This window comes from Glycine max, chromosome 1, assembly GCF_000004515.6.
Source record: "Glycine max cultivar Williams 82 chromosome 1, Glycine_max_v4.0, whole genome shotgun sequence".
In the NCBI taxonomy this organism is placed as follows: Eukaryota; Viridiplantae; Streptophyta; class Magnoliopsida; order Fabales; family Fabaceae; genus Glycine; species Glycine max.
Window position 1 is genome coordinate 51,614,982 of NC_016088.4, and position 24,595 is coordinate 51,639,576.

The 24,595-nt window shown below is 33.1% G+C and overlaps 5 protein-coding genes across 7 annotated transcripts in view; 4 read left to right on the forward strand and 1 right to left on the reverse strand.

Moving 5' to 3' along the window:
• The first annotated feature begins 2,590 nt into the window (after positions 1–2,590).
• Positions 2,591–4,143, forward strand: LOC100527838 (60S ribosomal protein L8-1). The gene is made up of 2 exons (XM_003517135.5): positions 2,591–3,191; positions 3,631–4,143. Exons 1-2 carry the CDS (start codon positions 2,752–2,754, stop codon positions 3,974–3,976), a joined length of 786 nt encoding a protein of 261 aa, XP_003517183.1. The 5' UTR covers positions 2,591–2,751; the 3' UTR covers positions 3,977–4,143.
• A 7-nt stretch (positions 4,144–4,150) lies between these two features.
• On the forward strand, positions 4,151–7,570 carry LOC102665542 (zinc finger CCCH domain-containing protein 45). Of its 2 annotated transcripts, XM_041016158.1 has the most exons (5): positions 4,151–4,282; positions 4,356–4,458; positions 5,683–5,874; positions 6,047–6,169; positions 6,280–7,570. In XM_041016158.1, exons 4-5 carry the CDS (start codon positions 6,120–6,122, stop codon positions 7,397–7,399), a joined length of 1,170 nt encoding a protein of 389 aa, XP_040872092.1. In that variant the 5' UTR covers positions 4,151–4,282; positions 4,356–4,458; positions 5,683–5,874; positions 6,047–6,119; the 3' UTR covers positions 7,400–7,570. The 2 variants fall into 2 exon arrangements, with proteins under 2 accessions (XP_040872092.1, XP_040872091.1); XM_041016157.1 differs by lacking the exon at positions 4,151–4,282 and having other exon boundaries at positions 4,294–4,458.
• A 7,745-nt stretch (positions 7,571–15,315) lies between these two features.
• On the forward strand, positions 15,316–16,828 carry LOC100777692 (GDP-mannose 4,6 dehydratase 1). The gene has a single exon (XM_003517136.5). The coding sequence runs from the start codon at positions 15,569–15,571 to the stop codon at positions 16,664–16,666; it is 1,098 nt and encodes a 365-aa protein (XP_003517184.1). The 5' UTR covers positions 15,316–15,568; the 3' UTR covers positions 16,667–16,828.
• Positions 16,829–17,901: 1,073 nt separating this feature from the next.
• On the reverse strand, positions 17,902–21,752 carry LOC100778225 (uncharacterized). Of its 2 annotated transcripts, none has more exons than XM_006573498.4 (6): positions 21,509–21,752; positions 21,337–21,420; positions 21,162–21,246; positions 20,164–20,246; positions 18,930–19,041; positions 17,902–18,568 (listed from the first exon to the last, which is right to left on the reverse strand). In XM_006573498.4, the coding sequence occupies exons 1-6, from the start codon at positions 21,602–21,604 to the stop codon at positions 18,348–18,350; spliced, it is 681 nt and encodes a 226-aa protein (XP_006573561.1). In that variant the 5' UTR covers positions 21,605–21,752; the 3' UTR covers positions 17,902–18,347. The 2 variants fall into 2 exon arrangements, with proteins under 2 accessions (XP_006573561.1, XP_003517185.1); XM_003517137.5 differs by having other exon boundaries at positions 20,164–20,252; positions 21,509–21,751.
• A 2,611-nt stretch (positions 21,753–24,363) lies between these two features.
• LOC100500169 (uncharacterized) overlaps positions 24,364–24,595 on the forward strand; it is an 834-nt gene continuing 602 nt past the window's right edge. Inside the window, 1 exon segment of the mRNA NM_001250941.2 lies at positions 24,364–24,595. This exon segment is cut by the window's right edge and continues 40 nt beyond it. Coding sequence (NP_001237870.2) covers positions 24,419–24,595 — 177 coding nt within the window. The 5' untranslated portion in view covers positions 24,364–24,418.

The following is a 24,595-nucleotide window of genomic DNA, read 5'->3' on the forward strand; positions in this document are numbered from 1 at the left end:
TTCAATCAATTTCTAATTTAAAAACTTATATGACAAAAAAAATATTTTCGTCAAACTTTTTTTTTGGATAAAATTGGTCAAGTTTTTATCCAAATTCAATACATGAAGTGTTGTTGACAAGATTTTTATCCAAAATTATTTTCATCAAGTTTTTATCCAAATTGGAAATTTAATTTAACTATCTTATAATAGATATGTTGTTTTTCCTCTAAATTACAAGTATCTATCATCATAAGCAATCATATTTGAGTCAAGATTACTATAAATAACAAAACTTTTTTTATAAATATTTTAAACTAATTGCATATTCAAGATTTAAATTTGAAACATCTCGTCACATTAGATAGATACACATGATTTAAAACTTATATTGGATTTTTATTGTTTATAAAAAAATTATCTTTATCAATAATCACTAATTCTCGGCTTGGTTTTTAAAAAATTCTGTTTAAAAAGAAGATAAATTCAAATTTATTCCTAAAAAGTGTGATAAAGTAACAAATTGGTCCCTAAAGAAAAAAAATACAAATTTAGTATTTGAATATGTAAAAAACACAACAAATTAATCTTACCATAAATTTGTAAGACTATTTTATTATTAAGTTATAAGATTCAAAGACCAATTTACTAATAAATTATATTTTTTGAGAATCAATTTGACATTTAAGCGGTAAAAGTTAGAATCAATTTATCAATTGTAAGCAAAACTAATTTATTGTTCTTTTTGCACATACAAAAAATGAATTTGAATTTTTTATCTTCTAAAAAATAATTTGCTAGTACCTCATAGTTTCAACGACGAATTTCACTATTTACAATTAAAAAAGTAATCATATTACTTTTATATTTTTTCTTTTTTTTTAAGGTTTAATTACTTATTTTATTTCTATAGTTTCATCATTTGTATCTTTTAGTCCTTATAATTTGAAAGTGAATTTTTTAGTCCCTATAATTTACATTTTAATTCTTTTTTAGTCCTTATAGTTTCAAAGTGATCTTTTTAATCCTTATAATTTACATTTCAATTATCTTTTAGTCCCTATAGTTTGAAAGTGATCTTTTTAGTCCATATATTTTATATTTTAATTTCCTTTTAGTTCTTACCATCAAAATATGAGTAATATTATCAATTACAATTAATTACAAAAAATATTAACAAATAATTCATAACTAATTTATCACAAGATAATTTGTAAATAGTTGATGATTTATAACTAATTTGTAGCTAATTATTTTATATTTTTTGTAGTAAGACTAAAAGGTAATTAAAATACAAATTATATGAATTAAAAATATCACTTTCAAACTATAAGGACTAAAAGAGAATTAAAATATAAACTATTAAGACTAAAAATATGAATCATGCAGGTTTTGATGATGCCAAAAGAATTTTACTTGATGATGATTGCCATCATTAAAAAGGGAAAGAATGTAAATCATGCACGTTTTGATGATGTCAAAAGAATTTACTTGATGAAAGCACAGATTATTTCAAGTCAACAAACAAGATCAAGAAAATCACAGATAAAGACTTCGTTAAATTGTCAAATGAATCTCATTTTTTATTGCAATAGTTTGGCCTTAAAGTCTTTTATCAAAATTTCTTTATCAAGCTTAATCAGTTCAAAAGTAAGATATTTTTGAACTAGTAATCGATTACCAGAGTTTGTAATCGATTACCAGAGAGATCCTGGTCTGTTTTAAATTTTGAACTTATTTGAATTTTGAATTGTATAATTGATTATCTATGAAGATATTTCAAAAAAGCTTTGAAAAGACATGACTCTTCCGAAATATAACTGTGTAATCGATTATCGATTACCAATGAGAAAATTTTAGAAAAACTTTTTGAAAAGACACATCTCTTCAACTATTTTCAAAAGACACAATGGATTTTCTATGAGAACTTTCTTCTAGGAACTTCAATTTGTATCGTCTACTCTAAATGAGATAAATCTTTCTCTATATCTCATGTACTGCGTTGTAATCAAGAGACTGTTTGTCTTTTGACTTGTGAAAATCTTGAACACAAGGGTGAGGAATCTCAATGTTTGTTCAAAGACGGTAAAAGATTTACAAAGATAGTGAAAAATCTCAAATGAGTTACTTGAGGATTGGACACAGGCACGAAAAGTGATCGAACCAGTATAAATCGAGTTTGTAATTCTCTCTTCCCTTATCTCATTTATTTTATTGCAACTGATTCTATCTTACATGTTTAAATTGTTGCTTCGTCTGCATTCTAATGTCATTTAAAAGAGAATTAAAATTTATTAGTGAAAAAATTTTGAAACTTAATTCACTCTCTCGTAAGTTATTGTGGTCATTTGTCCAATAAAAAATAACACTTTTAAATTATATGAATTAAAAGAAAATTTAAATTTAAATTATAAAAACTAAAAATATCACTGTTAAACTATAGTAATTAAAAAATATTAATCGTGAAAATGAGTAATTTATTTTATTTATTTATATTACGTCAAACTCAGCCCAAGTAATCTTCTCAGTTGTTAATCCAATCCACTTTTTAGATTTGTTTTTGTCAGTCTAACAAAACCAGACCACTTTTCAAAATGCTACATCGAACCCAATTGGGCCCATATCTCCAGTCCATTAACTTCTTCAAGTTGCAATCTAGGTCAGAGAGAAAACGATATCGCCTCCGCTATATATTATACACGAAGCAAAAACCCTAACTTCTTCACTATCCTTCTTCCATCGGCGCGGCACCCACACACACAGTTCGTCGGAATGGGAAGGGTGATTCGCGCTCAGCGTAAGGGTGCTGGGTCGGTGTTCAAGTCTCACACTCACCACCGCAAGGGTCCGGCGAGGTTCCGCAGCCTCGACTTCGGCGAGCGCAACGGCTACCTCAAGGGCGTCGTCACCGACATCATCCACGACCCCGGTCGCGGCGCCCCTCTCGCCAAGGTGGCATTCCGCCACCCCTTCCGCTACAAGAAGCAAACGGAGCTCTTCGTCGCCGCCGAGGGCCTCTACACCGGGCAGTTCGTCTACTGCGGCAAGAAGGCCACCCTCGTGGTCGGCAACGTGTTGCCCATCCGATCCATCCCCGAAGGTGCCGTCATCTGCAACGTCGAGCACCACGTCGGCGACCGCGGCGTTTTCGCCAGAGCCTCCGGTGACTATGCTATTGTTATAAGCCACAACCCTGATAACGACACCTCTAGGTATTTACTTACTTGTCCTTTTCGTTTTTGTTTGAGAATTATTGGTTTTGCACATATTTTGTCTGTTTTGTTGATTCAAAATCTGTGCTTGAGAAGTGGGTCTATTGCTTAGCGAGATTGTATTAAATTTAGTTTAAGTGTATTATGTTACGAAGTCAGGGAAAGTGTAAGTTTTGTATAATTAAGAACTAAAAGAATGATGTGGAGTGTAAAGTGAGATTTACCGGCTCTAAAGCAAGTAAGGTTTAATGATAGAAGTAAATAATTCCTTTACAAAATTAGGAGTTAATATTCCAACACTAAGAGTTATATTTCATCAGAATAATGAATGTAATATCAATTCTTTTGATCAATTTGTAGGTGTTGGATTTAGTGAAGTGTTAGTTTGCTCTGAGGAAAACAATGTAAGGGTTTGAATGTGTGTGCACTTTGTTGGCAGGATCAAGCTTCCTTCTGGTGCGAAGAAGATTGTGCCAAGTGGGTGCAGGGCGATGATTGGGCAGGTTGCAGGTGGAGGGAGGACTGAGAAGCCTCTTCTGAAGGCTGGTAATGCTTACCATAAGTTCAGAGTGAAGAGGAATTCATGGCCTAAGGTGCGAGGTGTGGCGATGAACCCAGTTGAGCATCCTCACGGAGGAGGTAATCATCAGCATATTGGGCATGCGAGTACCGTGAGGCGTGATGCTCCTCCTGGCCAGAAGGTTGGTCTCATTGCTGCTAGGAGGACTGGTCGTCTTAGGGGGCAAGCTGCTGCCACTGCTGCTAAAGCGGATAAGACTACTTGAGAAGATTTTTAGGGTGTTATTTGTTCTCAAATTTTGTTTCTTTCATAGTTTATGTTGAACTCTTTGGGTTCTATTTTGAACAGCATTTCCGCCATAAATATGAAAAGCTTTGTAACAGACGGTGTTTTATATTAGTTTGACATCTATTCAATTCTGCTGTTTGTTAACCTTTTGCTGATTTTTACTAGTTTGAAAGTGGAATGTACGAATACGGTTTCTCTCGGGTTTGCAGCCGCAGCGGGCCATACTTTTGAGTTTAATTTAGGCATGTTTACTAGTGTTCAAGTGCAGTCTTCCTATCTTCGGGTATGTTGTCAGGGAGTGGCTTGTTTAGGTAGAACTCAGCCGTAGTATTGCTCAACTATCCTTGTTTTTTCAGACTGGTGTAGCTAAAATTGTGCTGCGAAATTCTGGAAAGACATGTTGCATGAAAGCCAGAAATTACAGGACGTGGTTGCAATACGTTTAGAAGACAATGGCAGGTGATTGCTAGGTTAGTTGCGGATTTTTTTATAATTGATGGCAAAAAAAAGAATCTACTAGTCGGTGGTATTCTATAATTCCCAAGTCTGCGGTTAAGACTTGAGTATTAATAATATGTTTTAGATTAATAGCATGCACGAACTTGCTAACATTTCAAGACTTGGACTAACTTGTGCATATGATACATCGATTCTTCTCCACAAAAAAAAGATACATTGATTGAGTGATTTGAGAAATTAATTGACCATATCATTATCAAATAGCCTGATTTTTTTTATTTCTTTTTGTTGATAGGTGATATGGAGTTGTAAGTTCACTCCATTCAGCCTAGCCCACTTAGGCCTTGTTGGGTAGAAGGAAAATTTTTATTTTTTCAGGAATTTTAAATTGACAAACTATGATTTTGTATTTTATATAAATCTTTAATTTCCAAGTAATTTATTAAAATTAACCAAATGTATTTTATACATTCTCGGAAATTATGATTTTAGGTATGAAAATTTTTCTCCTACCAACCAAGCATTTCCTTAAGGGAATTTTGTTCTTATTTTTTTTAATTATCCGTACAAGGTCTAACACTTACAGAACCATAGTGTTATGCCCATTTCTTACGCTAACTCACTATTTTACTTTTATTCACCAGATGGCCAATTACGAACTTCGTTTATTTGATTTGTGATTTTTAAGATAACATGCGCATGTTAAAGGTCAAAAAATTGACTGATAACAATACGGAGTATAACATCAACTTAATTACCCAGTTTTTATGTAACAATGTCATTGAATCGTGCACATTCATGCATGATAACAATCGATGCGTTGTTCTTTTTTTAACAAAAGGAGCCACAAACCCCAACTTAGCAACCCACATTCAATATTGTACAGTAAATGATGGGCACAATGACTGTAGAAAAAAAAATAAAAAAATTATACAAACCATGTTATGCAAAATATAAAAAGAGGTGTGTAGTCTGGTTCAATTTATTTTTACAAAAGAAAATTAAATTGAACCACAAAAAATTTTGATTTTTTAAAGTCATTGAAAAAAAATAGACAACAAACTTCGTTAATTCGATTTTTGTGTTTTTTCAAGAGATAACCCATGTCAAACTTTGGACAAAAGAAAAAAAAATGTTAAAAAAATTGTGAATTTTAAAGGACAAGGAAAAAAATGGCTGATATATAACATCAAATTAAAACTGATACTAGTGTGATCTTGACAGGTAAAATTGTTCTTATCTGAGGATTGCCCTTCAACAGTTGGCCACAAATCCCAAGATCATCTTCAAGCAAAGAAAATGTCAATAGGACCTTCAGATGATTTACCACCTGGTTTTGAAGACGATCATTTCCAAAATCAATCAAACACTAAACTCTCTCACATTCCTCAGATTAAATGGGAATGCCCTTCTTTGGTAATGAAATTAGAATTTTTTTTAAAAGATGTTGGATCTTCATACATTTGTTTCAAGATCTTTCCATTGTTTACATTTTCCTTTCATGTTTTATACTTATATTCTGTTTACATGGTTGGTTTTAATTATATTACTTGATCAACGTTTATTAATTTATTTACTTTGAATGCAGTTCACTTTGAGTAGTGATTGGCGCGGCAGCTGGAGAAGACAGTAGGGAGACATATGATCAGAAGTAAAGAGAAATGAGAGTGCTTGAAGAAGTTTATCCTCGTATTTCTGCCATTCCTGATGGGTAATTAAAATGTCACATTTAGTGAGAAAATCTTATGGTACTTCATTTTCCTTTCTAGCTAAATTTAATTCTTCTTTTTTTTTTTTTTTTTCTTTTCTCGTATTTGGTAGACCTTCAGTTTCTTCTAACGTGGAGAATGAATGTTATGATGATAATGAGAGCGTCATTCCTCTCCTCCCTCTCATTCCTGTTGAGGAGGAACAAGAGTCAGTAGAGGATACTGAACCTGACTTTCCCACCAAAAAATTGCAGTCACAAAACTTGCAGCAGCAATATATACCACCAGCAACATCTCTCATTAACCCACAATGCAACAATATTAATTCACGTTGCAGTGGAAAACCACTACCTGCAACATCTTCTGAGTCAGATATAGTTGCAGCAGCTTCTGCTGCTGCTGTAGCTGCCATTATAAAAAGCAATGAGCAAGGAAGCTTGATTGATATGGATTTGCTCCGTAAATTATTTACTGACCCAACAATGATTGAAAAGTTAATTGAGCAAAATAGAACTGCTACCACCACTGTCAGTGCACCCTCAAATATTTTGAGTATACCAACTTCTTATTCTAAACCTGCAGCTGTAGCTTCTGAGACTAAACCAACTGCACCAACAACCACAATGGGTTTATGGCCTACTTCTGTGACAAGGAAAGCAACACATGAAAAGCCATCAATTACATCTGTTCCATCTGTTTCTTTGGCTATGCCTTTAACTCCTCAAACAGTAACAAGGCATAAACCTCAATCAACTCACAGGCCTGTCAAGAAAAATATTCCTCATATGCCAAATGGAGTGCTTCCCTCTTTAAACACTCACTCTCCACAACAAGGGTTAAAGAGAGCAGCACCATTGGCTTCTGTTTCCTCCAGTGAATTTAAAACAGTGGCAGTGCCTTCTGTTTCTGCAAACATGCATTCAGTTGCAAAACAGATGAAGTCCACCACAAGTGGTGCCGTCAAAGATGTCAACTATTACAGAAGCCTGGTTAAAGAACATGGTACTCATAAGCAAGGCAAGAAGAGTCTTAGGAATTTACAAGGTTTGAAACGATCGCAGGGGGAAGTGAAATTCAAAAGCAAGAAACCTTGCATATACTTCGGAACTCCAAGGGGTTGCCGTAATGGTTCTGATTGCCCTTTTCAGCATGATATGCCAAATCAGTGGGAAGCTGGTAACGTCCTAATGGCTCAAAATGCTAAAAGATTGAAAGTAGGAAGAGAAATTTAGGGGAGGTTATATACTTAAAGGGCACAATCTGATGGTGAAGACCGAAGACTATAACCCCTTGTACATTAATTAAATTGTACAGGGAAAGGGAGGAGGCCAGGTAGATAATTATGTACGGGAAACATGTTTTAATTTTAGTATTTTTTTAACAGGTTTATCATTTTATTTTCATTAGTTTTTCTTTCTCTCCTGATATTGTTGTTGTAGGCTAATATCTTGGAAACTCCTGTAATGTTTAGCCTTATGAGATTGAAAAATTAGTTTTAGACTTTTTGAATTAATTTTTTCGTTGACAGATGATAGTCACCCATAACATTTTATAAATAAAAGGGAAATAATTATATATATATATATATATATATATATATATATATATATATATATATGTATGTATGTAAACGCAAACTATAAAAATTAATAAAAAGATCATATTAGAGGACAAAATCTTTTCTCATTAGATTGACTAACTCCGAGAGCATCCATAATAAATGATTACTAAAATGAATTATTTATCTTATTAAATTTATTGTTTTTTTATTTTTCATAGATTAAAAAACTTTATACAAATATTGACTCAAAGATTAAAGTTACTGAAATGAAATTAACTTGTATAAATTATATTTTTATCGTATAAAATTGGTTAAATAATGTTGCATTTAAGCAACTATACTAGTATAAACAATATCAAATCATATGTTCCAATGGAAAAAATTAGACATCCTTTCTTAGAATTAAACAGCTTATATAAGCATTCAGGACCAGGCAGTACATGCTCTAAGCCTAAAAGTTAAATTAAGAAATTTTTAGGTGGGTCACATGAAAATAAATTTATTATTCTTTTATTATTGACAAAACATTAATATTTCAAGTAGCTCTCAAATTGGTTTGATTATTTTTTTTCAGATTTATCATTTTTGTTTACTCTTTATTCACTGTATACTAATAGAAAGGATAAAATTATTAGGTGCATGATGTAAAATTAGATAATTAAATTGACAATTTTTTAAAATTCAACTAATATATTTTATAACTATTTTTTATTAGAATAAAATATTAATTCAAATGTCCAATATGCTGAAAAACTAACAAAAAAAATTGTAAGATGAAATAAGGTATAGATAATAGTAATAATTGAGATTTAAAAAAAGGTTTTAATTGCTAAAAAAGAATTATAAATGTTTATAATTGGAGGAAAATAATAATATAGTGAAGATAAGTAATTTGTAAAAATAAAAATAGTATAACAATTACATAAAATGTGTCTCATATTGTGAATTTATTAAAAAAATAAAATGTTTAACTACTTGACTGTGTAGAAAGGTAAAGAAGATGAATGTAAAAATTAAATATGTAACATTCACAAGATTTTATTTAATCTTATAAATGAAAAACAAGTTAAGTACTCAACAATAATTTGTTTTTAATATCTTATGAGTGAATTAGTTTTTTAATTAACAGCACTCCACTTATACCATGCAAATTTGCTGCTAGTGTTGTAATGAAATCCTCACTCCTCGAAACTTTCACTTCCGGCGGTTATTGTATAGATTTTTGTCAGTTATTTCAAGTTTGTATCCTAGTAGAAATTAACTCGAATTTAAATCCTGTCCTCTTATTATAAATAAAATGATTTAATAATGTTAAAGAGAACAAGATACATCTTGAGTAAAAAGAAAAGAAAAGAAAAGAACAAGATATATCTTTTATTAAATAACATATCATAATTAATTTCAAGACTCATGAATTCTATTTGATAGAAGTTATATTTTTCTCTCTCAGGGTGACCTAACCACAACCTATTATATATTCAACAAGAAGAAAGGATTCAAATCCTTTAATTTATAACAAAGATTTAGCGAACCAGATCCATTTTAACACGAATTTAGTGTATAGCAAAAGAGGTAAAGTAATAAAAATTGAAAGTCCCAAAGAAACCTATATGAGTGCAGAAACTACAACAAGAGAAAAAAATAAAAGAAAATTAGATTTCAGAAAAACAATATTATCAGAAAAATCCACCAGTAATCTGACATTGATTTGTTATTTCCTTTTCAGCATATTGCACTAGCTTTGTTTGCTTTTTTTTTTTTTTGGATGTCCACTAGAAAATTAATGTCCTTTACTTTTCAAAGAATTTGTTTGCTTTTTTTTTTTTTTTTGGGACAAAAAGCAAAGGGTTTCATTAATTTCTAATACACATTAATTAACTAAGCCTATTACTATGATTGTTCTGGCCTACCTAAACAAAATACTCAAACCTTGATAACTTACCCAAAGATAAGAAAATTGCACCTTAACACTAGCAAACCAACCTAAATTGAACTCAAATAAAAATTTGGCTTGGTGGTGGTGCTGCAACAAAAATGGCACCACAAAAAACAGAGAAACAAATTTTAGCATCCAAAGTTCAACTAGTTGAAATCAGAAAAAGGTTGACAGACCACATGATATTGAAGAGATATCTTTTTTTTTTTTTTCCTTTGGGATAAGACAAAAGTATATTGATGATAAATAGAGTTCCAGGGTACGCCTAATTACATAAGGTACTGTTTTACATCAGCGAAGAATCCAATTATAGCTCAATTACGTGCATCAATGAGAATACGTACCTAATTGCAGCAATGCAGTATCTGCTAAAATGCCCTTCCTTGATACCACTACCTAATAACTTCAAATATCAGTGTGTTCATATTTATGTCAGATAATGAATAGATCTTAAACAAAAATAAAACACCATCTATTACACACTTTATATTTATTTGTGCCCCTTAGGACGACAATTCCTCTTCGCCCAGAACTTGTGGTAAGCATTACTAGCAAGTTATAAAGTAAACTACCAGCAAGCTTTTGTTTCAGAAGAACAAAAAACAGAGCAACGATATAGCCAAATAAGAAGTATATGGTGTGAGTGATGATTGTGTAAAGCGTAATTTCTTAAAGAAAAAAAAAAAAAAACAAAGCAATGAAACAATAGTGATTTGAATCCTATTCAGGTAAGCAAAGCCAAATAAGAAGTATATGGTGTGAGCGATGATTGCCTTCCTATTCATTTTTAAGCTCTTCAGGTAAACTTTGTCTCTAAGTCTTAATTGTTTGAGCTGGGAAAGCCTATTGTTAATGAAGTCACATGCAAATTAATTTGGACTGAAGAATTTTTTAACTAATCACATAAATTAATGTAGATTATAGGGGAATTCATATGATTTTTTTGCAATCAAAATATATTTACTGAAATTGACTTAGCAATAACACAATTAGGAGGGCCACATACTACCAGACAAAACAAACAAGCCAGACAAGATGGCAATACAATATAAAACCACTGTTGGGGTAGTGCCATCTGCACAATAATTATGAACAGCCAAGAACACTGTTACCATGCATACAACAAAATAAAAGCTACAAAAAAGGATATGCGGGCATCACAGTTAGTAGTACTAGTACTTGACATAACTGCCTCTGTAGTACATTCCATCCTTGTAAAAACCTGTATTTGTTATTGTTCGGTGAACCTAATCGGAAAGTGTACCAAGTCGCGCAAGTAATATAAAATGATAAGACCGAATATCATATTTATAGGGAACTTGTTTCATTTAGAAAATATGTGTTCAATGAGCAAACATTTGTTTAAAGCACTAGATATTAAATGGGGTTTTTATATGAAAATCTAATTAACTACAAACTAAAATATCTAGAAGTTGAGAAGTAAAAACAGTCAAGTAAAAAACGTTGAGTCATTCTACTAAACTTGTTTTTATGTTGCTAAAGGTTTTTCTCTATTTAACGTTGTTTTAGTGTTCTTATGCTGAAAAATTACCCAAACCAAGATCTCTCGAGTGAATGTGCCTAACTCTATTTAAACCTCATTCTTGATCCTTTAACAAACTTAGTTTAAATGAGTTGCATTAAGATTATAGCATAATAAAAACTAAATCATTGCACTCCATTCCTAGACATATAATTTTCTAACTTGCTCTATCAAGTTCTAAGGCTTTAAAGCACTTCCCAATGCTAAAAATCCTAACTATACATACAAATGGGTGATCAAGCCACAAGCATGTAAAAATAATCATAGATAAAAGTAATGAACACATAAGAACATCATTAAATAGATAGTAAAAGAGTATTCAGCATAACTCTTCAACAAGAGATTTAGCATTCCATTACAAGCAATGAACTTTTCAGCACAAAGTATAAATTTTTAGGAAAGAAAATGGTTGAGAATGGTTGAGGATGTCTCCTTCAACCTCTAAAATCCTAATCTCACCCCTCTAACCTAGACTCTCTTGGAGGCTGATGGTTTGTTGCTCTAACTTCTTCTCTTACTTTGTTTTTCGACTCCTCTCTTATTTTACGCCAACTTCAGTGTTTTAAAGGTTCATTGACGTTTTAGATTCTGAAGGCTCGCTTAGTAAAACGAGCTTGGCTCGCTAAGCGCGAGTTAGTGAAATATGGCTTAGCGAGCTGGGTGCGTTGAGCGTGAGAAGGAACAAACGACTCGCTGGGCGAGCTGGTGGCGTGCTGAACGCGCATCTCTCTAGTTAATCCTCTTTTAGGGTTTCCCTAGCATGCTAAGCAATTTGTGTGTCTCGCTTAGCGGATGTCACTCGCTAAGCACATATGGTTCGCTTAACGAGACACCAACTGCTTGAACCTCCTTCTTTTTTTAGTCTGAAACTGAAGTTGATTTACATTAATTCATAAAATTGGGAGTATCTACTGAGTAAAATCAAACTAAACATGAAAATATGTACAATTCTTACAAAAAGAATCATAAATTGGGGGAAAGATGTTAATTTCATGTGACTATTAAATACAAAAGTTAGTCACAAATAACAACTAATACTTAAATATATAGGTCAATGTGCTATTAGTGAATCCTCCTATGGGACCAAAGTTATCCTACCACCTAGTTTTTTATGCACTACACAAAAACCTCAAACATTACTAAAGGACAACTAGGCTTCTTAACCACTTCGACCAACAACCAATGGTAAACAAAAACTAGAAGATTGTGCATCACTCTCCACCCTCACCCACACCCTAACTTATTGAATCGTGCATACAAATATGGTTTAGGTTGTTCAGATTGAGACAAGAAAGAATGCCTTAAATTATATTTGCATATGCCTAAACCCCAAACCTAAAATTCAAGTTACATAAAACAATAAAAATGCAATTATTTTTAGTTCGTAGGAACAATTGTTTGTGTGCGAACAGGACTTGAGTATACAAGTGTGCCATATTTTTGCAATATAAGTGATTTTAATGAGGTTTCCTTACCAGCTGTAGGCGCGAGATGTACCAAGCGAACTCAGGCCACCAAAAAAACCCAGCTAGACGACGACGGTGACGACAGAGGGACGGCAGACGGTGAGAGCCACGACAGACGGCAAAAGGGACGATAGAGGGCCAGAGGCACGACGAAGGACAAGAGAAAATTGATGCTTTTCGGGGAGGCGGACAACACGCGTGAGCTAGGGCACTTTTTTATTTACTCAATGAACCAAGACGGTCATAAACAAGGACCGTCGTTGTGTTCATTCCATGTTATTACAAAATTGCCACCATGTAGATAGTTTCTTATTACCGTCTTAGAACCTGTGACGTAAATAATAATTATAATGCCATCAATTACAAAAATACTACCGCGTTGTTTTCTAAGGCAGTTCTACAGAACTTCTTAGAATGGATGTCGTAGAAACCTTCTTTTCTAGTAGTGTTAACCTTGAGTGGATAATTTGGTATATTCTTCGATAGAGTTAACGGGATTGAGAAATTAGAGTTATATTTTTTTTTTCAAAATTTGAATGAAAATGTGTTTTCATTGATCACCACTCCTATTTTTTTTCCTAAATAAAGGAAATTAATAATAATAATTAGCATTGTTAAAGAAAACATTAGTTTTCACTTATCAAAATTTGTTTTATATTTTGCAGATTTATAATTTTTGTTAACTCTATTTGCTTTATACTAACAGGATAAAATTATAAGGTGGTGTTAACAATATGACACTCTTTAACCCAAAAGATTTTTACCTATTTTGGAGCAAGATAAATTTCTCTCATTATAATTAAAATTCAAGTGTTAAAGTGAAAATAGTATATGAACAAATCATAAGATGAAATGAAAATATATAAAGTTTCATTGAACATTCATCACCTTTAGTTTTCTTCATAGTTCAATGTTTTTTTATTTATTTATGGAAATGACATTTTGAAACACATTTTATGTACTTTTTTTATATTATTTTTACTTTTACAAATCAATATATCATCACAAACTAACTCATTGTCTCATTTTTCAAATTAATATTTCATAATTTTTTATTATTATTATTATTATTATTATTATTATTATTATTATTATTGTTATAGTCTAGATCGTATTTTGTCTTACAATTTTTTTTTTATCATCACATTAGCCATTTAAAATTATATTGATTCTAATATAAAATTGTCATAAAATATATTATAAGATGCTTAATTCTAAGAAATGATGTCTAATTTTTTCCATTGGAACATTAATTTGATATTATTTATACCAGCATTGTTGATTAAATGCAACATTATTTAACCAATTTTATACGATAAAAATATAATTTATACAAGTTAATTTCATTTCAGTAACTTTAACCCTGGAGTCAATATTTGTATAAAAAATTTTAATATATGAAAAATAAAAAAGCAATAAATTTAAGACAAATAATCCATTTTAGTAATCATTTATTATGAATGCTCTTGGAGTTAGTCAATCTAATGAGAAAAGGCATTTGTCCGCTAATATAATATTTTTTTTGTTAATTTTCATAGTTTGCGTTCACACACGCACGCACGCACTTATTTTTTATGTTTCTTTGATTTTGTGAAATGATAATTAATTTTGAATATAAAATAGAACATATAAATAAAAAAATTAATTATAGTTAAATTAAGCAGAAAATATAAAAAATGAATAACTTAATTATAAAAAAGGCACAATAATTCTAATAAATCTTTAATGATTAATAAAGTCAATTACTCCTTTAGGTGTATATATTTTTTATTTTTAATTATTCTTTCATATATATATATATATATATAATTATTTTTATTTCTTTTATCAACATTTAAAATATAATTATTATTATTAATTTTTAACTACTTTTTTTTAGAATATCGATAGAGACATTTTGTGTCTCTCTAGTTCAAATACAGCAATTGGTGGTAGAGTTAAAACTAATTTTTGGCTATGACTAAAACGTGTGGATTTTCATTTGTTCCTTCTCGTGTCATCATCAGATCCACACGGATCCTCAACCCCAAAAGACTCACAGCTCACAGATCACAGACTCACCACCCTCACCGACACACCCAACGGGACACTTCCATCTTACGAGTGATTTATTTACATAATAAATTGAATTGAATCTGCAAAGTAATATGCTAATGTGTACAGTGTAAACATTATTACTTTTAATAATCAATTTACATAATACTATCTCTTTATTATGCAAAATTAATACTCGAATAAACAATTTCATAAATCGTTTTCTTTAATTTCACATACAAGATTCATATATTATCTATTTCTAATATAAGCACCGATCCTAACTTTATCATCCAAACATTAGCAATTTATTCTGTTAAAAAAAAAACCCATTACTAATTTATTGAGTAAACTATATTCAATCTTTTTAAGGTTTGGTCAAATCTTTCTTGATTTCTCTTTTATTTATTTATTACTATCCCTATAGTAACTCATAATTATTTGAAATTATATTGAAACTTTTTAAGGTTTGGTAAAATATTTCTTGGTATTTTCTTTTATTCCTATAGTAACTCATTTAATTATTTTAAAAATATTACACTAAATTCAAAGTTTGAAGAGTATTACTATGAATCGTATAATAAATATAATAAGAGACAGAGTGGTAAAATAAATATTGAATAAACAAGCATTTTAATATCTAAAAATCAACACTAATTCAAATTCAATAATCAATATAATACAAGCATATTTAGAAATCAGGTGAAAAGTAAAAGTGGGTACTAGTAGTAATATTGAATTAGAAGGGTAGTGAGAAATTGTGAATCGGAGGGCGTTGAAGAGTTGTGAGCATAATAAATTGAGAAGCAAAAGCGAAAGGGTCTGTGTCTTCACTCATTCTTCTATTCTATTCCATCATCAATGGAGAACACCGAGGGATCCGGATCTGCGACGAACGGGGTGCTGGCTCCGCCGCGCAAGGTGGCATTGATAACCGGAATTACCGGACAAGACGGTTCGTACCTGACGGAATTCCTCCTGGACAAGGGGTACGAGGTGCACGGCCTGATCCGCCGCTCGTCGAACTTCAACACGCAGCGCATCGACCACATATACGTGGATCCCCACAACGCCCACAAGGCCCGCATGAAGCTCCACTACGCCGATCTCTCCGACGCCTCCTCCCTCCGCCGCTGGCTCGACACCATCCTCCCCGACGAGGTCTACAACCTCGCCGCCCAGTCCCACGTCGCCGTCTCATTCGAGATCCCCGACTACACCGCCGACGTCGTCGCCACCGGCGCCCTCCGCCTCCTCGAGGCCGTCCGCTCCCACATCTCCGCCTCCGGCCGCTCCCACATCCGCTACTACCAAGCCGGCTCCTCCGAGATGTTCGGCGCCACCCCTCCGCCGCAATCGGAAACCACCCCCTTCCACCCCCGCTCCCCCTACGCCGCCTCCAAATGCGCCGCCCACTGGTACACCGTGAACTACCGCGAGGCCTACTCCCTCTTCGCCTGCAACGGCATCCTCTTCAACCACGAGTCCCCCCGCCGCGGCGAGAATTTCGTGACCCGCAAGATCACGCGGGCCGTGGGCCGCATCAAGGTCGGGCTCCAGAGCAAGCTCTTCTTGGGCAACCTGCAGGCCTCGCGAGACTGGGGCTTCGCTGGGGACTACGTGGAAGCCATGTGGCTGATGCTGCAGCAGGATAAGCCCGATGACTATGTTGTGGCCACCGAAGAGTCCCACACCGTCGAGGAGTTCTTGGAAGTCGCGTTCGGCTATGTGGGACTCAATTGGAGGGACCATGTCGTCATTGACAAGAGGTACTTTCGCCCCGCCGAGGTCGATAACCTCAAAGGGGACGCTTCCAAGGCCAAGAAGGTGCTTGGTTGGAAGCCCAAGGTTGGGTTTGAGCAGCTTGTCAAGATGATGGTTGACCAGGACATTGAGATGGCTAAGAAGGAGAAGGTTCTTGTTGATGCTGGCTACATTGATGCTCAGCAACAACCTTGATCTGATCTGCAACTTCCCAAATTTTTAGATAAATGTTTTAATTGAGGATGGAGGAGGGGGGTTTTTCTGTTTTGATCTTATAATGCCGCTGTTCTTTTAAATCATTCTTCATAGTTGACACAGTTTAATTTATGAGTAATTTATTTTGTTTTCGTGTTGCAACTGTTATTTATTAGTCGTGCATTTTTTCGGACTTTATTTTATTTTTTGTAAGCCTGCTGATTCATTCAATTAAATCTATATGCATCTACATCCATAGTCTTGTTGTAGAAGCTGTGATGCTAACTTCTTCCAATTGTTCTGGCTTTTTCACTTTTCTTCATTGGTTTCTACTATTATATTCCACTGCCTGGAATACAAAATGGGGTCCAATGGGAGTATCAAGTATGGCTCTCCTCATTTCATTGAGTGTTCAAATTAAAAACCAAACTGTTAAATTAAACCCAGTGGGGTTAGTTTGGGGGTTCTGTCGGTTGCTTTTCTAAGATTGTGTTTGAGGAGATGACGCTGGTTTTGGGTGATAGTTTGGATGATCTGTTTCTCCTTTGAATCTGATCCGGTTGCAGATGAAGGGGAATTGAATCTGATTTGTTTTTTATGGCATTGTCATGTGCTAGTTTTTTGTAATCTAGTTCGCGCAACATGTTTACGATTTGATTTGTTTCTATTGATCCCAACCTGAATGTGATTATGTGAATATACCACTAGAAGATTGCACTTGGAGCTACACAAAATATCTATTGAAATTTAGAAATGAATGAAAACCGTCATAGTCCGATAGTGTGTTTGGATCTGCGTTTACTGGTGATGCACGTTTACTGGTGTAAAAGCCCAATCAAACATGCAGTGAGAAGACAATGTGAAAGAAAAGTAATGTTTTTTAATTAAAAAGTAATGATCAAGGCTTGCTTGCAGGTTAACAACTTTCATTTACGAAATCTTGGGTGACACAATCCCAATCCCGTGGCTTTAGGGATTATCATATTTACAAATCGCATCCATCAAGAATCTTTTGCATGGATATTTTTCAGACACAAAAACGTGGATAATATATGTACACGTCTTTATTATTTGATGCATCTTCCAACTTATAACCAGAGAAATTGATTTTGTGGACATTTCATCAATAAAACTTGAGTGCATAATTATTTATGAACAATTTTGCACACAAGAAAATATATCTTTATTTTGTTTAACATCGTTAAAGACAATGGCAACATGTCGCACACAATGAATTACACGATCACGTGCTCATTTTATACTGAAATTACCGCAATATTCTGCAACTGAGATCGTCGAAAACAATGACGTGAACTTGTAAAAAAAAAACCACCCAAAAAAAGACAAAAGTTATCTCTTTAGATCTGATCACATGCCCGTTATCAAGTCCTTTCATTATTTTGCCTCAAATTAGCAACCAAGCCCAATATGTGCGTGTCGGTGATGGGCATCATAGCTCCTTTTCATAGAAGCATTGTAACATGACCGGGTTGCTCTGTGGTTGCCATGACTTGGTCCCAATTAATGAGAAGTTTCATGCCCTCCAAAACATGGTCCCAATAAAAAATTAGTCTATCAAGTGAATGTGATCCAACCGTTCTTCAGACTATCGAGCACCTCATTCGATAAGAATGCAGGAAGCTTCTGAAAATATGAGCAAGAATCAATCCTGTTGGTCTAACTATTCTTCTGCTGAAGGTGGATTTGTTTTTGAAACTATCCGCAAACTAGATGAACTTGAGTAGGTTTCTTGATTAGCCGTAGTAACTGCAAAAGGTTTGATTGATGACACGAGAGATTCTGGACCCTCTGTTGCAATCCTCTTGCACAAAGCATCACAGTTGCTGATAACTTCAGTCAACCTTCCTTTGAGCTCTCCAATTTCCACCTGCAATGAATGAACTGCATGCACCTTCCAACATATAGTTAACAATTTCCACATACAATCATAGAATACCACATGAAAGTATTGTGATTTATGACATAAATGCAAATGAATCAAGATTTTACAAGTTTGTGATCCTTGTAAACAATGAAAGAGGAAATTTACCTTTCAATTCGTTTAAAAGATTACAAAAACACATGTTACAGTGTTAGTCACTGCCTATAGGTGTGTTTGAATGAGCGTTATGTTCGGTTGAATGTCAATTCATTGTGAGTTTAGCTGAATGTGCATTGGTAAGTGTGTTTTAAGTAAAACAAAAACTATAGAGTTGAGAATCCCGGTATTCCAAATATTGCTTGAACTGTGCCTGATAATTACCTCCGGATAGATGTTGTGAGGCAGTCTTCATTGTAGAAGTTGAATGATTATATCGCTGAAGAAGTTTGATCGCTAGAGCATCTGCAACTTCTATTTTGTTTTCTATTTCCTCCTGCAAAAATTGCATCCATTTTCATATTAGAAATATTGAGTAGGGAGTTATCACCAAATAAGGAAGGGTTCAGCCTTTTCATTTTTTCCTGTGTATACTCAATTAATTAAAAATAATAATGAAAATTAGCTTCATGATTCAAATCTCCCACTAAAAAAATTATATTAATAGTTTGAACTATATCCTTTTCACAATCATTCACTACCATTATTTACATATTAAAATAGTTAGAAAGATGCCTAAATCAGTTTTCCCCGGCAAGGAAGGGGGAAATAAATCAGCTTTAGCTGTATATACAAAATCCAGAAAGGTAGAAAGTATGTGTTCAAAGAGAATGACTGAACATAACAAAATTCATTAAAACTGTTGTCATAATTGTTACCAAATCATCATTATTATTATACATGGAATAATTACATGGCTGAAAAAAGGGGAATGTGTTGTCAACACATAAAAATGTAATTCCTCATACTGGATTTTGTTAATACCACAAGTATTCTGTATTTATTGGCATAAAAGTGTGCCCAAGTTAAAAATAAATTCAAGAATAGGTTACATACACCTCACCTCTCCAAACTTTAAATTTTTGTTTGAATGTCACATACTAAATTGAGCAGCTATTTTAAGTTAGTTTCTTGTTGACAGTTAACTCAATGGTGACAACAACACAAATATTAGAGACATATTTCTTCCCCTTGTTGTGGTTACTAACTGTCGCTGCAACACTGCTTATTCTAATTAGCAAATATAAGCCAATTTGTTATATCTAACAAATATATGTCAACTATATATTATGTTTAAGTGCATGTCAGCTATTACTCAAAATTTTAACTAAAACCATTGGCAGTATTTTAGTTATTTCAAGATAAATTTAACATTGCAGGTCCTTCTATTAATAGAAGATAGGAGTTTTATGTCTTGAAAATCAAGAAGCTAAAAGGGTGGTTTGAGTTTCGGTAGAGGAGGTGTATGTAATTCACTTGAAATCAAATTATACATTTGCAAGGAAATAGTTTTCATCTTGTGTAAGTGACTAAGTGTGAGGGGAAAGGGTGTGTGTATTCTAAGATGTTGAATGCATTAGTAGATGAATTCACTGAACTATTCTTGTGTTGAACAGACCTGTCTTATGCTTATCTCTTGGGCCTTTTTCTCCTGCCAATCATGGTATATTGAGAAGAGCTCCAGTATAACCTTCGGATTGACTGTAGCTGATTCAATCGTGAAAAAGAGAGCAACTAAGTAATTGCCCCCAAATAAAACTACTAGTATTAAATGCAGCTGCTAGCATACAATAGAATGATCCCAACTAACATGATATATCAGAAAAAGGGTTCTATAAGGACTTAAATGTAATAAAAAAACAAAAAAAATCATACAGGAAACATGTGCACATCAATGTGTTTCTGAAAACTAAACAAAATCATCTAGCAACAAATTGAACAATATAGACGTCTTCCCTTACATTAATGGGCGGAGGACATACCAATTCAACAATCTTTAATAATTCGATATAGCATGAGTGCATGACATATTTATGCTCTCACATCTTGTTTGAGAGCTATAAGATAGGGGAATGTGGGGTAAAAAGTTTAACAGAAAATAGAAACATTCCTCAAACTCTCAAAACATTTACAGATGTAGACTTGGCATATACAGTAAGAACCATAAAAGTATCCTTGCTAATATGATAGGCCTATGGGTCGAGAATAGCATGCCCATAAAAGAACCCACAACAAACGACCAAACCAAACACGCATGTGGAAGCTTTATGTGAGGAAGAGATGTGGGGCACAAATGGAATAATCCCAATTCATGATAGAGTTGAGCTGGCTGCTGTTAGGAAATGCAATGCACAGCAACACTGCATTCTATTATAGCTGTCATAGGGTCGATTATATGGATCACACAATATGGCGAAACCATTTGGCACGGATAAAAATCAAAGTTTCAGAAATATTGTTCAGCCTACCACAGTCATTTTAGGAAAAACAAATTCCACCGAAAGGGGCACCGCTAGATACATAAAAAAAGATGCTTTGGAGTCCAATAAGCCCTCTGTTGAATTCTATTGCAAATACCAGGAATAACAGAATGATTGAGCCATAAGAGATCATCACCTGAAACTGAGGACGACGAAGGCTTCCTCACTAAAATATCAGTTAAAGTCCCCTCTGTTGGGGGTGAGGTCAATATGGGCGGTGTCTGCAGAGAAACAATTAAGGGAATCATAAACAAATAAAATTATCAACAAAAAAAATATTAGTTTTGTAATGTGAAAAAAAGAGTACATACAATTTTGAGATATTTAAGGCGCTCCAAGATAGGGTCAGAGGCTTCCGACCGCTCGGTTATGGTGGTGATTTTGTCATCTGGCGTCTTCGGCCATAGCAAATCGAGAGAGTTCAGTGAATGAACAAGGACAAAATTAACAAAGAGGAGGAATTGAAAGAGTTAAATAAAATACCTTTCCGCTTGAGAGAGTAGACTCTGAAGCACCCATGTTTGGCAATGCGGTGTGAAATCGTAGCTCAAAAATCAATCTCTGAGCCGAAACTCTCATTCACGTGCGGGCGAATTTGGGAAGGAAATGAAAATGCTTCTCATCACGAATTCGTGTCGCAGGAACAGTGTGTTCAATGACAACAACCTTCGATTGGGAATGGGTTGCCCGTTGCCGTAAAGTTAAGCTTGGAAGACAATTACGGAGGTAGAAAATTAAAAACCTTCGGGCTAGTTTTTTTTCTTCTTCTATTTTTTAAATTACGTATATAAATACGATTCCTCTCTAAAATATTGTTTAATTAAAGTTTTCAATTCCACTCAAATACTTATAAATTTGAAAATTATAAAAATTTGAAGAAATTTATAAAAATAAAATAAAATAAAGATTTCAAAAATACAAAATATCATGTGTTTATTTTGGATGAAATTTAATGCTTTGATTAGTTAATCTCAAATAAAAAAAAAGTTTAAAACTATTTTTCTTTCCATGAAAAAATAAAATAGAGAACTGGACTAAATTTACTCAGTTTTAGAAATAAAAAAAAATTAATTGACTTGAAAGTTTTGAGGGGCTAAAAATACACATAATTCAAATTGAATATTTTTTTTACTGAAAAATATTATATCATTTCATTCATCATAAATTGTCCAATTCAAGACATCATATGATAACAAGTATAGAGAGTAGAGACTAGGTTGTCTTAAAAAAACAAAAAACAAAGAATAAAGATTAGGTAAGGATGATATCACCCTAACAAGTTTATGGGCAAAATCATTAACTTATCTCTTAACAAATCCAATATCCAATAGAATGTGATGGATTAAGGGCTAGCAATCTTCTACACTCATTCAAATCGAAGAATTTAAAAACATAAATTGAGTGAATTAAAATTACTATGTACCAAGTACCAAAATGTATTTCCGTGACAAGGAAAGGGTAGTGGCGGGGGAAGGGGTGGGGGATAAAAGAGTAATTGCAATCTGTTTTTTTTTTTTCAAGCAGAGGGTGCCAACAGCAATAAGGATGGAGCCAATTATATTCGCCAGATAGAATAGAATATTATTATTATATTTGTCCAAACTATCTTAACCCAAAAACACAATAACCCATCACGAGCCACTCTGAATGGGCAACTCAAACTGATAATTTTAGAATATGCAAGAAATTTATTATGTATGTTGTGAAGTGAGTCAAGTATGATTAAAACATTTGTCAATACATATTTTTGTTTTCACAACTTTCTTCATCAAATATTAACTCTCGTATAACAAAGGGTAAAAATCTTTGAAATTTTTTCTTGTCTTTGTTTTGGTCAACCTAAACTCTAAGGTTTGAAGTAAACTTTACAAATAAATTAAATTTTTTAATTTAATAATATAAAAATTAAACATTGCAAGTATTGAAACCGATAGAATTAAATTTATTTCTTTGAAGTGTGAATTTAACTTATTTCTTAAATTTAACATTGATATTACTTATTTATTTGATATAATTTTTAAGGTCTAATTTTTAAATATGTACTATTAAACTTTTAATACATCATTATTGTTGTCACCATTATTATTATTATTATAATTGTTGTTATTTGAATAAGATTTTTTTTTATTACGTATAAAACACTTTTTGAATTGTCTAAATACTAACTTTTCTTAAATAAACAAACTTTTAAAAAAATATTAACCTGATTTCTCCAATAAATAAACTTAACCTGATTTTAAGCTTAATGTAAACTAAACTATAAATCTTACTCCAAATTTGTGAGCCAGTGGTGAAGATTTTAGTGGAGTGTTGTTTTTTTTCTTTTTTCTTAAAAGAATTGAAATGAATTTTATACTACTTTATATTAGTCTTAGAAGATAGTGTTATAAAAATCAGTCCGATTATTGACTCAATAGTGAGTCAGTGATTCAACTGATGAGTCAGTAATTGATCCAATTTGACTCGGTATATATTAAAATTTTAAAAATCATATATGTATATATTATGTATAAGTATATAACTAATATTATTTGATTAAGAAAAATCTATTCATACTCAACATTCAAAATAATAATTGATAATAATGAGACATTAAAACAACATAGTAGAGGTGTTCTTTTTTTTTTTGCGTGCATAACTTAGTTCGAGTTTGTAAAATTGAATCGGATTATTAAATTTTCTTAAAATTGATCGAATTATCCCGAACTACATACATGAACATCCAATAACAAAATCAGTTCAATTAGGAAACAAGATCTCAATTAAATCGGTTTCACATGTAAAGAAACCGTATTTCATAATATTACTTACAAGTCATTACAATTTTTAACTATCTAGAATAGAAAATACTGATCGGGATAAAGGCTTTACTTAACAATGGACAAATGGGGATATGTGTTTGATGATTCTGTTTGGGTCCTAAATGGGTACCATTTAACCTAATTCAACCCACATTGTAACCTACTCTCCCTTATGATTAGTCCTGCAAAAAAAAATTGGGTGAGTAGCAAAGCATGCTTGAAGAAAATGAACGAGCAAAACCCGCAAGAAAACACACCCTTCATTAGTTCTCCATTTAGCCGAGCTAACCAAACAAAAATCAGTTATAACACAAAAACTGTTGGCATTCCCATCCTCAGCCACAGCCACATCACCGCCTTTTTCGCTGTCCATAAAACAACGCTATAAATTCACGCCACGTGTACGTTCTAGATATCTCTCCGCCACGCTGGCAATCCTCATGCCACTCTCTCCGCCAATAGCACGCAGTATTATTTCCAGCACACAGATTACTCCCACGCTATTTATAAGACGTTCGAGTCATCATCAAAACCCACCGTTTCGGTTAACACTTTCCAATACAATAATCACTAACTGAATATTCGATCGGAGATGTCTGCCGCCGCCGAAGAAGCTAACGCTCCCGCCGTCGAAAAGCCGGTTGAGGAGGTGAAGGCGCCGAACCCCGCGAAGGAGAAGAAACCTAAGGCTCCGAAGGAAAAGAAGCCAAAACAGGCCAAAACAGCTTCACATCCTCCATATTTTCAGGTAATCTCATTCGCGTTAATT